At 41.0% G+C, this 15,680-nt stretch overlaps 1 protein-coding gene and 1 non-coding gene across 2 annotated transcripts; both read right to left on the bottom strand.

Annotated features, from left to right (window-relative positions):
- Nucleotides 1–5,529: 5,529 nt before the first annotated feature.
- On the bottom strand, nt 5,530–15,662 carry LOC123518968 (inositol oxygenase-like). Its single transcript, XM_045280060.1, has 7 exons — nt 15,529–15,662; nt 13,771–13,965; nt 13,014–13,217; nt 11,643–11,779; nt 10,947–11,081; nt 9,151–9,246; nt 5,530–8,225 (listed from the first exon to the last, which is right to left on the bottom strand). The coding sequence occupies exons 1-7, from the start codon at nt 15,532–15,534 to the stop codon at nt 8,117–8,119; spliced, it is 882 nt and encodes a 293-aa protein (XP_045135995.1). The 5' UTR covers nt 15,535–15,662; the 3' UTR covers nt 5,530–8,116.
- Nucleotides 9,905–9,978, bottom strand: Trnav-uac. Its single transcript has one exon. It is a non-coding gene; the product is annotated as a tRNA-Val (tRNA).
- Nucleotides 15,663–15,680: the final 18 nt, after the last annotated feature.

Genomic DNA, 15,680 nt, shown 5'->3' with positions numbered 1-15,680 from the left:
ATACAGTCAACTTAAGAGAACAGACTGGGATTATTGTAGAGGAGAGATGAACAGATGGAAGAAAAAGGAGCCCTTAGAAGACTGGGATAGACTGGAGAATAGACACATAAGCAAAGGGATAGAGGCTAACAGATGGAGGAGGAGGAATTCGGGAATGAAGAAGAAATATACACCAAGATGATAAACAACAAAAAACAAACAAACCAGGAAGAAGAGTGGCATGTAGGGGAGCAGAAGTACCTAAGTTATTGTTCAAGGCAAGGACAGCTAGAACTAAATGATAGGACTAGGAATGAACAGAAGCAGAGTTACAGCCTATGTGTGGGAGTGAAGGAAGTAGAATGTGACAAGAGAAATAGGTTAGAAGAAAAAATGAAGAAAGGATGAATAATAAGAAAAATGAAAAAAGAATATGAAGAAAAGAAAAGATGAAGAAAAAAAGGAGAAAAGAAAAAGAAAAGAAAGAAAAGAAAGAAAAGAAAAGAAAAAGCAAAGAAAAAGAAAAAAATGAAAACGAAAAGAAAAGAAAAAGAAAAAAGTAATTCACCAATCACGCAATCATCTGATGAACAAATAAAACATTTTAACATTTCATTTCCTCACGCCGTGGACAGGAGACAAAATAATCTGGCCTTTACAACAGGCATGTAGGTCTTGATCAAGGAATACACTCTAGAATCCTTGGTCTTGATCCATATGAAGAGAGTGGGAATGTCACAAAGAAGCGGAGCAAGCAAAAATCAAAGTCGTCTCATTATTTTTTATTATTATTTTTTTTTTACGTAGGGAAGAGGGCCAGCCAAGGGCAAAAAAAAAAAAGTCAGAAAAAGGCCCACTTGAGCGCTGGCTCTCCAAAGAGTTCAAGAAGTGCCAAAACCGTCAACCAGAATTAGAGGAGCAAATGCCTCGATACCACCCTCTTAAAAGAAGACAAGTTGTAGGAATTTGGAAATACAGATGCAGGGAGGGAGTTCCAGAGTTTACCAGTGAAAGGGATGAATGATTGAGCATACTGGTTAACTCTTCCATTAGAGAGTTGGACAGAATAGGGATGAGAGGAAGAAGAAAGCCTTGTGCAGCGTGGCCGCAGGAGGAGGGGAGGCATGCAGTTAGCAAGATCAGTAGAACAGTTACCATGAAAATAGCGATAAAATATAGAAAGGGATGCAACATTTCGGCGGTGAGAAAGAGACTGAAGACAGTTAGTCAGAGGAGGGGAGTTGATGAGACGAAGAGCTTTCGATTCCACCCTATCAAGCAAAGCTGTATGACTGGAACCCCCAAACATGCGAAGAGTACTCCATACAGGGACGGATAAGGCCCTTATACAGAGTAAGCAGTTGGAGGGGCGAGAAAAACTGTTGGAGACGCCTCGGAACACTTAATTTCATAGAAGCTGTTTTAGCAAGAGATGAGATGTGAAGTTTCCAGTTAAGATTATGAGCAAAGGACAGACCGAGGATATTCATTGTGGAAAAGGGAGACAGTTGAGTGTCATTGAAGAAGAGGGGATAGTTGTCTGGAAGGTTGTGTCGAGTTGATAGATGGAGGAATTGAGTTTTTGAGGCATTGAAAACTACTAGATTTTCTCTGCCCCAATCGGAAATCTTAGAAAGATCGGAAGTCAAGTGTTCCGTGGCGTCCCGCGTGATCTGTTGATTTCCTGAAGGGTTGGACGTCTCTGAAAGAATGTGGAAAGATGTAGGGTGGTATCATCAGCGTAGGAGTGGATAGGGCAAGAAGTTTGGTTAAGAAGGTCATTAATGAATAATAGAAAGAGAGTGGGTGACAGGACAGAACCCTGAGGAACACCACTATTAATAGGTTTAGGAAAAGAACAGTAGCCATCTACGTAAGTAAGTAAGTAAGTTAGTTTATTTGGATTCTTCATGTGCATTACAGGCATAGTATAAAACCACTGAATGTACATAGATATTTCCTCCAGGATGACCAACTAAAGTTTAACAACTTATTTCCAGTAGGGTCCCTTTTTCTATCCAGCAAGATGGGGCAGACAGCACAGGAGTCATTATACATATAGAAATGGCACACAGTAATACTAAATCTAAGACTTATTTACCTACTCTTCCATAAAATTAACAGTAAAGCCTAAATCTACATTCTAAGACAGTCATGGTTAAAAATAAACATAGTCATTTGATTCAGCAGCTCTTTCTTCATCCTGTAAATATTTCCTGAGAGCTACTTTGATTTGTAGGTTTTTTGGTAATGAGTTCCAGTCTCTAATGGCTGTGTGATAGAATGTATGTGCTGAGGGACCCTGTGCGATTGACATACAAAAGTTCAAATCATTATTTCTTGTCCTAATTGTATGGGTATCTATTTTTCTTTGGAAGTGTTCTGCAAGATATGTTGGTCCTCTGTTGTTATGAATATTGTGTGCGTGGCTTAATTTTAATTCTTTTACCCTATTCTTAACACTAAGCATATTTACTTGTTTTCTCTCCGCTTGTCCTATATGAGATCTGGGGTCTAAGCCTAAAATAAATCTAATAATCTTGTTTTGACATATTTGTAGTTGTTTCTTAGATCTACTTGTCAGTCCAGAGTACCAAGAGGAGCATGCATAATCAAAATGAGGTTGAATTAGGGCGCTACATAAGGTTTTCTTAATTTTCTTATCAAGGTCCTTTGCTTGTCTGTACATGAATTTTAACCTTGCATTTATCCTCTTGATAATCTGTGTACAGTTTAGCTCTCCTGAGACATACTGATCCAAAAGAACTCCTAAGTATTTTACTGATTTTACACCATTTAATTCCTGACCCAGACATGTTATATTAAAATCATCTACATTTTTTAGTTTTGTTTTTGATCCCACTAACATAATTTCCGTTTTTCCTAAATGCAGAGACAGCTTGTTATTTATCATCCAGGTGTTACATGATTCCAGTTCTTTACTTAGTCTATTTTTAATAATATCTACATCCTTGTGTGGAACAATCAAAATGCTGTCATCTGCATATAGCAACAGCAGCAATAGAGCGGTCGGAAAGGAAACTTGAGATAAAGTTGCAGAGAGAAGGATAGAAGCCGTAGGAGGGCAGTTTTGAAATCATAGCTTTATGCCAGACTCTATCAAAAGCTTTTGATATGTCTAACACAACAGCAAAAGTTTCACCGAAATCTCTAAAAGAGGATGACCAAGACTCAGTAAGGAAAGCTAGAAGATCACCAGTAGAGCGACCTTGACGGAAGCCATACTGGCGATCAGACAGAAGATTGTGAAGTGACAGATGTTTGAGAATCTTCCTATTCAGGATAGATTCAAAAACTTTAGACAAGCAAGAGATTAAAGCTATAGGACGGTAGTTTGAGGGGTTAGAATGGTCACCCTTTTTAGGAACAGGCTGAATGTAGGTGAACTTCCAGCAGGATGGAAAGGTAGAAGTCGATAGACAAAGTTGGAAGAGTTTGGCCAGGCAAGGTGCAAGCACAGAAGCACAGTTTTTGAGAACAATAGGAGGGACCCCCTCAGGTTCATAAGCCTTCTGAGGGTTTAGGCCAGCAAGGGCATGGAAAACATCATTATGAAGAATTTTGATTGTAGACATGAAATAGTCAGAGGGAGGAGGAGAAGGAGGGGACAAGCCCAGAATCGTCCAAGGTGGAGTTGTGAGCAAAGGTTTGATTAAAGAGTTCAGCTTTAGAGACAGAAGAGATGGCAGTGGTGCCATCAGGATGAAATAAAGGAGGGAAAAGATGAAGAAGTGAAGTTATTTGAGATGTTTTTGGCTAGATGCCAGAAGTCACGAGAAGAGTTTGAAAGATTTTGACATTTCTTATTTATGAAAGAGTGTTTGGCAAGTTGAAGAACAGACTTGGCATGATTCCAGGCAGAGATATAAAGTGCATGAGATTCAGGATATGGAAGGCTCAAGTACCTTTTGTGGGCAACCTCTCTATCATGTATAGCACGAGAACAGGCCGAGTTAAACTAAGGTTTAGAAGGTTTAGGTTGAGAAAAAGAATGAGGAATGTACACCTCCATGCCAGATACTAACACCTCTGTTATGCGTTCAGCACAAAGAGATGGGTCTCTGACACGGAAGCAATAATCATTCCAGGGAAAATCAGCATAATACCTCCTCAGGTCCCCCAACTGGCAGAGACAAAACGCCAGAGGCACCTTCGCTTTGGGGGATCATGCGGAGGGATTGGAAAAATAGGACAAGATACAGAAATGAGATTGTGATCGGAGGAGCCCAACGGAGATGAAAGGGTGACAGCATAAGCAGAAGGGTTAGAGGTGAGGAAGAGATAAAAAATGTTGGGCGTCTCTCCAAGACGGTCAGGAATACGAGTAGGGTGCTGCACCAGTTGCTCTAAGTCATGGAGGATAGCAAAGTTGAAGGCTAGTTCACCAGGGTGGTCAGTGAAGGGAGAGGAAAGCCAAAGCTGGTGGTGAACATTGAAATCTCCAAGAATGGAAATCTCGGCGAAAGGGTAGAGGGACAGAATGTGCTCCACTTTAGAAGTTATGTAGTCGAAGAAATTACTATAGTCAGAAGAGTTACGGGAGAGATAAACAGCACAGATGAATTTCGTTTGAGAGTGACTTAAGTCGTAGCCAGATGGTGGAAAATTCGGAAGACTCAAGAGCGTGGACACGAGAGCAAGTTAAGTCGTTGCGTACATAGACGCAACATCCAGCTAAGCATAAGTACGAGATGCGTTGAAAAGCAAATAGAAGCAGGGAAGTCCTACATAAAATAAATATTCTGCACACTTTACATACAGCCCTACATTTTCACGGTAAATATTTAGAAAAGGCACTAAAACCCTACATAACACTGCATTTCTACCTCATTTCATTGTTCTACGTATATGCGTGCGTGTGCTTGGCTTTATACCACATAACTAACCCTGGCATGCTCTTACTACCTGCCTCCTCCTTTCCCGTCGATCAGAAACGATTCCAAACGAGCCACAAAGCTGTATAATTACGGTCCATCTCTCATTCCCTCCTTTTGCTACAACCACTCTCCCACAGCCCTCCTGCCTCCTAATTCTCCTTTCCCTTCTTCCTGCTACTACTACTTACAACAACTTAAGTAATACTATAGTGGTAACAGAAGCAGCTTCACATATAGCTAATCAGAGAGAGAGAGAGAGAGAGAGAGAGAGAGAGAGAGAGAGATACGGAAAAATTTGATAGGAAAGATTGCCGGGACTTCACCCTCTCTAGAAATGTTGGCGGGTCAACCAACCTACTTCCTTAGCCATATTTCAGAGTTAAGAGCTTCCGTACTAATGTAAATACTTAACGAAATTCCTACCTCAGCACTGGACAAACGTGGCAACCAACAATTCCCGAAGTCGCCAGCACAAACGAAGTCACGAACGGCGGGCCTGACAGTGACTGGCAGTAGTTGGCTGCTGGCAGGGCTGCGCTGTTCGAGGCAAGAATCGAAACTGACTCGTGCGATTGTGAACCTCGAATAGAATAAGTAAGTTTATTGACACCATCAACCAACTGTAAATATTATAGGCTAATGAATCAGATTCTTCATTAATTTTTTTACACAATGTGCTGTTTATTTGCAATATACAACACTACGTTGTACTCGACAATTCAAAGTTCAATTACCATAAAACAGTGAAACAGTGAACGCTCAATACTCGCCGATGGTTCAACAAGTAGTTCAGTTATCAAAGCTCCTCGGACATTACTAAGTTATCTTATACACGAATATGACGTGGTTTGGTATTCACATTCGATAAATATTGCATTCACGTTATACCTGAATATACATATATGTTTATGTTACCATTCTCGTATCATTGTTTCAAGAGAAGTGCATCGGAGAAGTCAATATTGCTGAGAATGTTATGAGAATTCTGCGTTTACATCTTAGCCCTACATCACTGATTCCCTTACTTTTTATTAGTTTTTTGTTACAACCACAAAATTGGCGTTGATACTTCATTGTTCACTGAGTTTACAAGAGAAAAAAAGAGAGAAAAGAAAAGGAAAAGTGAGGAGACGTAATAGAGTTAGTCTGCTAAAACATGGCGCCACAACAACGATCATTAGACTACACCATGTCTCAAAGATCAGTTCTGGTCCACCAAGACGATACAGATAATCCCTTAGACAAATGCATGTACGTGCGTAGCTGTGGTGAGCTTTCTGATAAACAAAAGATGCTGTACACACTCGCTCAGTAGATTTGCACCTCAACCGTGTCTCAACAATTTGTAGATTAGGGGGCTGCGGTGGTGCGGTGGTGAGGCAGCAGCAGCAGTAGTGTGTAGGGTAAACAATAATGACCACATGCTTATCAGAAAATAGCAAACCGTATGTGCTTTTCACTGTCCCTGGGTATAGAATGTTATCATCTGCAAATTTGCCCCTGAAAGGTGAAATGCCTCAAGTAATATTACATCTTTATTATGTAATTTTGTACTATCACTGCTAACATGGTAGATAAAATGTACTAATATAGGACCAACACTTCCAATGCTGCACGTTGCCTTTACAGTAATATTCTAGAAAGACATTGTATTTTTGTACTTACAATAATAACATGGTCTACACACCCTTTGCTGTACTAGAACGCAGCCAGCAGGTTAACAAGCTTTTAGAGGCGGCGGGCGGTACGGGAAGCAAACACATGGAAGTACGCACTGGCATGGATAATCATTACACAACCTTATTGATGTCTATGGTACTGGACCGGAAGCTGCTCCACACACCACACACAGAGGAACGTGGAAGGACCATATTCTGAAACAATTCTGCTCGCACCTACGCTACTCTCAAAAGGTTCTACTTGAAACTACACAGGTTTTGAATTGCGTTTTTAGTGACAAATGAACAGTATTTTCTACAATAAGAACAGAGAAATAGACTGATCATCTGTAGTCACTCTAAATGATCGTGGTGAGAGCAGTGTTTCAGAATATGTAGCTAAGTAGTAACAAAATGAATCGACCAACAATTATTATAGGTGAGGAGGAAGCGGAGGTGAGGAAGGGAGATCGTCACTTTAAGAGGGCAGGGGTGGACGGGAGGGCGTGGTGGTCAACCATTCTCTTTACATCAGTGGTTTCCAAACTGTGGGCTATGACCCAATTGGGGGATATAACAAAATGCAAGGGGCCATAACCTGAGGCTATGATGCGTGTATAAAAGCAATGGAGTTTAGTGTGTAGGCAACCAGTGGAGGTAACTTACGTACATGCATGGAATCAATAGAATTACAGGATTTGCAAGAGTGGTTTATATATGGACGTAATCAGTATAGGACTGTAGTAACTGTAGTCATAAATTATGCTTAGCAGTGGGCGGTGGGCCATGGACAAATATCCTGTATGAAAGTGGATGACGACCAAAAAAACGTTCAGGAACCACTGTTTTAGATAGTTAACGAATGCATAAGTATGTTCACAAAGTCATTTTCTCGTTAAACATTCATATTTCATAACACGCACGCAGAATGGTTGTTAGTTATTTTCTGTTTATTTATTTACTTATTTATTTTTTGCAGCGGATGCCCCTTCCGTGATATCATATTAGTGTTATGACCTGATTTTCTCATGTGTTATAGCCTAAATTTTTCCTCCATCTGCTGATATCTCACTAATCTACCCTTGCAATCTTACTTATAGTATCAGATATAAATCAACCAGGCACACCCTCTTCTTTAAATAGCTCTTGTAGTCTTCAACTCTTTTTTTTTTTTTTTTCTCCTCACACGCAGATACAGACACCTCCACGTCTTACTAAACTAGCTGGTATAGGGAACGACCTTAACCACCTTGTCTGATTCTCCTCTTCATATAGCTGTTCCAATATTAACCTTAATTCACACACACACACACACACACACACACACACACACACGTCGCGTCTCGTTGAACTAAGGATCGTATACTTAAACACATTTGCGCCACATCACTACTTTCAAAGGCCTCTCGTTACGTTACATGGGTTCCTAAGAGACAGATTGACAAGACTTCTATGTAACGAATAGGATAAATACTTTTGAGAACCCGGCTGGCAATTACTGTGGCCTTTCAAAATTAGTCGTGGTGAGACAGTAAAGCGTTTCAGAATACGGCCCGTGTGCAGTGACGAGTGTGTGCCCTTCTACCACTTGAGCTTGCCCGGGCAGTACTTGTCGATGAGGCTTTGGTAGTAAGGCCGCAGCTGGTCCATATCCGGCACCTTCTCCTTCTTGGTGTACAGATCAAACTTGCTGCAAGGAAAAACGAAAGTATTGAACTAAATTACTACTTTACAATACGTTCATTTATTAATTAATTTATGATCTTACAATGATATAAATAAGAATATGAATGCCAATGATGATGATGACGGAAAAGGGATATGGAGGAGTCACATTGGAAACTGAAGAGAAAGGAAAAGAAGGATAAGAAAACGATTAATAAAGATATGAGACAAGGAATATGGAAAAACCAAACGGGAAATAGGAACGGCAGGAAAAACAATACAAATAACAAGAATAGCAAGAAAAAAAACCCATAGCAGCAAGAAACAAATGGCAAACTAAGAAAGCAAACAGGAAGAACAAGAATAACAAGAAGAGACAAGAGACAAAGAGAACAGGAAAGAGGAAAAATGATAAAAAACAAACAAACAAACAAACAAACACAATAGCAAGAAACAAATGAGAAACTAACAAGGCACAGTGGAAGAACAAGAATAACAAGAGGAGTCAAGAGACAAAGAGAACAGGAAAGACAGGAAAAATGACAAAAAATAACAACAAAAAATAAAAGAAAAAACACAATAGCAAAAACAAAAACAAAAAACAAAACAAAACAAAAACAAATGGTAGATTAAAAAGGCAAAGTGGAAGAATAAAAATAACAAGGAGACGAGATAAAGAGAACAGGAAAGAAAAAAAAAAAACAATAGCAAGAAACAAATGAGAAACTAACAACAACAAGAATAACAAGAACAAGAATAACAAGAAGTGACAAGAGACAAAGAGAACAGAAAAAGACAAGAAAATGACAAAATAAATGCCAAACTGGAAGAACAGATAACAAAGAAGAGCCACGAGACAAAGAGACAGAGACAAAGAGACAGAGACAAAGCAAATCAAGCTGGACACGAGAGGACGCACCCGACGAAGACCACAAGACACCGCCACTTACTTGAACTCCTTAATCCAGGGCAGCATCTCGAGGTCCTTGTTGTCACACAGGTGGAAGTAGTCGCCGCCGGTATGCCACGGGTAGAACGAGTGGTACCTGGCCAGACAACACACATGGATCATATGCGGGGAGATATTTAGAGTGGGGTGAACGCTGCGTATGTGTTTCTACTGTCATGGTAATAATATTCTACTGCAATAATGAGAATAACGCTAACACTATACTGAACTGAAAAATATACTAGGGTTTAGAGGAAGCTTAATCCCTTCAGTACCATGACGCGTTTCCATATTCATTCTGCTTACTATTTGGTGATTTTATACAGCTTCAAAAACTCATGTGGGGGATTAGAATAGTGAAGACTCTGGCCATTAATCTTCTGACCTCCATACATGCTTCCTAATGTCAATAAAATGGTCTAGTCGTGCATAAATCTCAAGGTAATAAGGTGTCCCAGTATTGAAGGGGTTTTCAGTTGACTTAAGGGGAAATAAAGAGAATATGCTCTGTGTGTGTGTGTGTGTGTGTGTGTGTGTTTCACTGTTTGATCTGCTGCAGTCTCTGACGAGACAGCCAGACGTTACCCTACGGAACGAGCTCTGAGCTCATTATTTCCGATCTTCGGATAGGCCTGAGACCAGGCACACACCACACACTGGGACAACAAGGTCACAACTCCTCGATTTATATCCCGTACCTACTCACTGCTAGGTGAACAGGGGCTACACGTGAAAAGAGACATACCCAAATATCTCCACCCGGCCGGGGAATCGAACCCCGGTCCTCTGGCTTGTAAAGCCAGCGCTCTAACCACTGAGCTACCGGGCCGTGTGTGTGTGTGTGTGTGTGTGTGTGTGTGTGAGGTGGGACGGAAGGGTATATACATTTTTTTTTCGTTTTTCTCTCGTTTCTTTTTTCCATTCTTAGTTTTCTTCTATTATTGTGATTTGAGTGTTTTTTTTTTAACATCTGACACGCATAAATGATAAATAATTAGATAGTTGTTGTTGATGATGACGATGTTGTTTATGTTGTTGTTGTTGTTGCTGTTGTTGTTGTTGATGTTGTTGTTGTTGCTGCTGTACTTAGGGTTTAGTGTGTGTGTCTAGTGTTTTAGGCAGTCCCTCTACTCTAATCAAGTTTATTTTTTATTTATTTAGTTATCTATTTTTTTTTCGTCCCATTTAACTTCAAAGTCCAAAGTTGAATTCAAGTTCATATTAGTTTAGTGTTGTTTGATACCTTATTCATTCTGTTTTGTTAAATTACTAATACTACTACTGCTACTACTACTACTAGTACTATTACTATTACCACCACTACTACTATGTTACTACTACCACCTCCACTACTACTATACTACTACTACTACTACTACTACTACTACTACTACTACTACTACTACTACTACTACTACTACTACTACTACTACTACTACTACTACTACTACTACTACTACTATTACTACTACTACTACTACTACTACTACTATCCTTCCTTTGTCTTTCCATCCTTTCCTCGCTCCTTTTACCCCTGCCTTCCCTTCCTTTCTCTTCTCCTTCATTCCTTTTCTTCTTTTTCCTTTTCCTTAGTCTCTCCCCTCCCTTCTGCTTTACCCTTCTTTTCCCTTCCATCTTCTCTTCCTTCCTCTCATTCCATTCCTTTTCCTCCCTCGTCTTCTCATCTTCCTTCCTTTCCCTCTCATTTCACCCTTGTCAATGCTCCCAAATCTCTCCCTTTTCCCCATCTTCCCTTCCCCTTCCCTTCCTTCCTTCCCCCCCTCCCCGGTCACTCACCTAATCATGTACAGTCCCTCCTCAGGCAGTGTGCTCTTGTTGTGCTTCAGGACCTGGTATAAGTACTCGTCGTGGCCCCAAGACACGTACACCTTGTCCAGCCCGCAGTTGGGTTCGTACATTCCATACTTGGTGCTGGGAAAGAACAGGTATCAAAACATTTGCTTCCTAATTTTGGTTAGCTCTATACTTATTTCTTTCTTAGAGAACCAACATGCAAGTGAGCCTTTTCTTTTTTATATTTTGTTGCTCTTGGCTGGCATTCTCTCCTGCATAAAGAAGAAGAAGAAAAAAAAATGGGTCTTACGGCCATATTCAGAAACGCCTTGCTCTCTCACCACGACAATTTCTCAAGTCCCCCTAGACGGCTAACAGGGGTTTTCAAGACAGTTTCTCCTTATGATAAACTAGAAATCTTGCTAATCCATCACCAGAACTATAAAGATAACTTAAAAGCATGATTATTTTCAACTAGAGCCTTTAAAAATTGTCGTCGTGAAAGAGCAAAGCATTGCTGAATACGGGTCTAAATTGCTGGTAATATTTGGAAGGTAATATCTCCATCATAATCCCTCCCTCCCTCCCTCCCTCCCTTCCTCCCTCTCCCTTATAATTGTTCTATTTATCTACTACTCTTCTCGTCGCAGCTTCTTCCTAAACTACATCGTCTCAGGCTTTCCCTTTCCTTCTACTCACTTGAACTTGGGGTTATTGAGATCTGGGTTGTTGTGGAAGGTTGAGTCGCGATACACGATGGACTGCGCAAACTCACACCCAACCAGGAAGGTGTCCCCGACTGTTGACCACTGGGGCTCCCCGTAGAACGCCATCACCTGCACACAGACAGAGAGAGGTATATCAGGCTGTTCTTTGCCAAACCATTCTGGCTTTCCCTGGGACTGTTTCCAAAGGCTACAGGGATATTTAGTGTTTAGTCAAGTTCTTGTAAGGTGTGTTTTCCCAGTGACGATGTAGTTCTTATCAGAGTATTACTATATTTATGAGAACATCGCTTAAAATCTCACTATATTCTAACTTTTATTTGAGTCTGTTGAAAAAAGTGGATTCGTTTTCACATTTTGCTTACTATTAGGTGATTTCATACAGCTTCAGAAACTTATGTGGGGATTAGAATAGTAAAGACTGGCCATTAATCTTCTGACCTCCATAGACCCTTTCTAATGTAAGTAAAATCATCTAATCACACCCAAAACTCAAGGTAAAAGCGCATTCCAGTACTGAAGGGGTTAAAGATATGGAAATATAGCAAATTAATAAAACGGTAATCCTGCTACCACCACCACCATAACAGTCGCCCGCAGCATGATACCAAAGAATACAATAAAACATAATGGAAGCAACAAGAAGCCATCAAACCTACTCGTGCAGTTTCCATATAAAACAACTATTTAATTCCATCTATCATCATTTATCTTTAAACTTCCTAAAGACTCAGCACTTACAAACTAATTCCTAAGTCCATTTCATTAACTTACTTTCCAATTTTACAACTAATTCCTTTCTGTTCCTTATTTTTTCATATATAACTTCATGAATCTATTTTTTCGTGTCCATCTTGATTACTTGGCATGAGAGTTTCGTTTGTCAGTCCCTTGATTACTGAGTCCATTCCATTCATTTACCTCCCTATTTCATAACTAATTTAATTCTGTTCCTCCATTTTTCAAATATAACTTCATGAATCCAAATATTTTCCTGTCCACTTTGATTACTTGGCATGAGAGTTGCGTTTGTCAGTCTCCTTTTGTAACCTTTTAGTCATCCTTATTTGTACTGATCCTACACTTATATCTCTTCTACAACGTGGTGACAAGGACCGCAGCATAATCTTGAGATCTAACCAGTGCAAGACCAACACTAAAAGAACAACTGTAAGAAAAGACTCCAAAAAAGATGGCAAGATTTCTACAACTCCAGTCTTCTCCTTATTACATATATTAATGTCAACAAAATGGCTTAATAAATCTAATCAATCATCTAATCAATTCTTTCCCTTTCCTTTTCCTCGCATTCTGAACACAACCATCACCCAATCATCCTTCTTACCTTGCCTAAGTCGTGAATGAGGCCAGTGAGGTGTAGCCAGTCCTTGTCCGGGTGAGCCTCTCGCAGTCGCTCGGCTGTCTGGAAGGCGTGGACGATGTTGGGCACCGTAACGTCAGGGTCACTCTCGTCCACCAGGTTGTTGAGCTTTTCCAGGGCTTCCATGATCGTGGCCTCGAACTTGTTGAACTGTCCCCACTCCTTGTGCTGTGAGGGGAGAGATGGGGAGGCTCAGAGGAGAGGCTGTGCAAGGTTCAGAGAGTCAGGGAGGGTTTGCAAGGTTAAGGGTAGATTGTGGTAGGGTCAGAGGTGTTGTGGTAGTGTTGTGTGGTGATGATGGTGGAGGAGGAGGAGGAGGAGGAGGAGGAGGAGGAGGAGGAGGAGGAGGAGGAGGAGGAGGAGGAGGAGGAGGAGGAGGAAGAAGAAGAGGAGGAGGAGGAGGAGGAAGAGGAGGAGTAGGAAAAAGATAAAAGAAAATGTTGATCTTATTTGTGTGTGTGTGTGTGTGTGTGTGTGTGTGTGTGTGTGTGTGTGTGTGTGTGTGTGTGTGTGTGTTTTATCAATGAATGCGTGTGTGAGTGTGTGTGTGTACCTAAATGCGCCTTGAATGCAAGCAAAATAAGATCAAGAATTACATACACTTCACCTTATGCAACAAACATTCTCTCTCTCTCTCTCTCTCTCTCTCTCTCTCTCTCTCTCTCTCTCTCTCTCTCTCTCTCTCTCTCTCTCTCTCTCTCTCTCTCTCTCTCTCTCTCACCTTCCTCTTGACATAATCGACGCACTGGTTGGTGTGCATCTTCATGTAGGTGTTCCTGACGGTCACCTGGTGCGGGTCATCGGAATTCTCGTCGAAGTTCCTGAATTTCCACCCGCCGCTCTTCTTCACCGCCTCCTCGGGCCGGAACACCAGCGAGGGGTCGATCATGAGCACCTTCTTCTCTGCTGCTGCGTCCTGCAAGGTGAAGAAGAGGCGTTTTAGTGGCACCCTTACGTCTGGTATCTGCTAACACGCGTTAACAGATACACAAGAAAGGAATAGATAGAAGAGAAGATAGAAAAAGAGGCGTTTTAGTGGTATTCTTCCATCTGGTATTTGTTTACACGCGTTGGAGTTAAGATACACAAGAAAGGGAAAGGTAGAAGAAGAGGAAAAGATAGAACAAGAGGAGTTTCAGTGGTAGACGCGTGGTAGCCCTGCGTCTGGTATCTGTTTACACGGCTGGAGTCAAGAATGAGAAAGGTAGAAGAAGAGGAAAAGAAGAAGATGATTTTTACTGGTACTCTTGCGTCTGGTATCTATTTACACGGGGTTAAGTCAAGGTACACAAGAAAGGGAAAGGTAAAAGAGGAAGAAAAGATAGAATAGGAGTTTTAATGGTACTCTTGCTTCTGGTATCTGCTCATATGGTTGCAGTCAAGATGAACAGGAGAGGAAAAGATACAGCGAAAACAAGGAAGAAATAAAGCAGATAACTATTTTCATGTGACATTTGTAGTACCCTTGTGTCTAATATCTGTTAAGAAGGCTGGGGTCAAGATGCAGTCGAGATAGGAAATACAGGGTAAACAAGGAAGAAAACAGAGAGCAGTGATGTTTATGAGGCAAAGTAAGCAACTGATGAGATAGGAAATACAGGGTAAACAAGGAAGAAAACAGAGAGCAGTGATGTTTATGAAACAAAGTAAGCAACTGATGGAATAGGAAATGCAGGGTAAACAAGGAAGAAAACAGAGAGCAGTGGTGTTTATGAAGCAAAGTAAGCAACTGATGGAATGGAGTGGGAAATTTTTGATTGTATACTCTTTATAATCAACATTGAAATAATATGTTGTGTTTACTTTTGGTACAATCTGATATGAATGATTCCCTGTGTATTAGCTTATCTCTATCATCTTCTCATCATCTTACAAGCAGTCAGTGACTCGGAATATAAGACATGAGAAGAGACGGTCGCTGGGAGGAGACAGAGAGGGGTGAAAGCGGGTAAGTCGCGAGTGAAATCTGGTGGATGTCAGCACGTCACCGGATCATTCCCGCTAAGGTGAGCTATTGTCTGGTGCCTGGCTGGGTGGGACTAGAGAGACAGCAACGAAGGATTACCACTGATTGGAGAGCGTGCCTTTGTGTCGTGTGGCAAGCAGGATCAACTATTTACAACCGCATAGGTTTGACAAATGAGTTTAAGAATTAGAGCGGTGTATTCAAATAGATGGAAGATGTACATTTACAAAGATAAAAAGAGCAACGTGTGTTTTTTTTTTTTTTGCGCACACACACACACACACACACACACACACACACACACACACACACACACACACACACACACACACACACACACACATATCTATCTAAAAAATAATTAATCATCTTAAATATTTCCTATAAACAAACAAAGATTATATAACATCTTTATTTTCACGTTAGGGAGCAACAACAAACAGCGTTTCTGCTGCGTGGAGGAGGAGGAGGAGGAGGAGGAGGAGAAGGAGGAGGAGGAGGATGAACACTTACGGCCATGGCTGTGGTCAGAAGTGGCGGCGATGTGGCAGGGCTGTGGCGTGCGTCGCCTTAAGTACTACAGCTCCGCCCCGCCTTGCCTTATCACCTTACTGAGTCTGCACTAATCACAGCCCTGTCCGCCCATCGTGCACTGCCTCAACGTT

This window comes from Portunus trituberculatus, chromosome 44 (genome assembly GCF_017591435.1).
Source record: "Portunus trituberculatus isolate SZX2019 chromosome 44, ASM1759143v1, whole genome shotgun sequence".
Taxonomy (NCBI): Eukaryota; Metazoa; Arthropoda; class Malacostraca; order Decapoda; family Portunidae; genus Portunus; species Portunus trituberculatus.
This window is presented reverse-complemented; position numbering and strand designations above follow the sequence as displayed.

Excerpts from the sequence above, each read along its gene's own strand:
- LOC123518968 (XM_045280060.1), bottom strand. Across the intron at positions 13,218-13,770 it reads TCGATTATGTCAAGAGGAAG|CACAAGGAGTGGGGACAGTT; the intron begins GTGAGAGAGAGA and ends CTCCCCTCACAG. Across the intron at positions 9,247-10,946 it reads GAGGGACTGTACATGATTAG|GTACCACTCGTTCTACCCGT; the intron begins GTGAGTGACCGG and ends TTGTCTGGCCAG.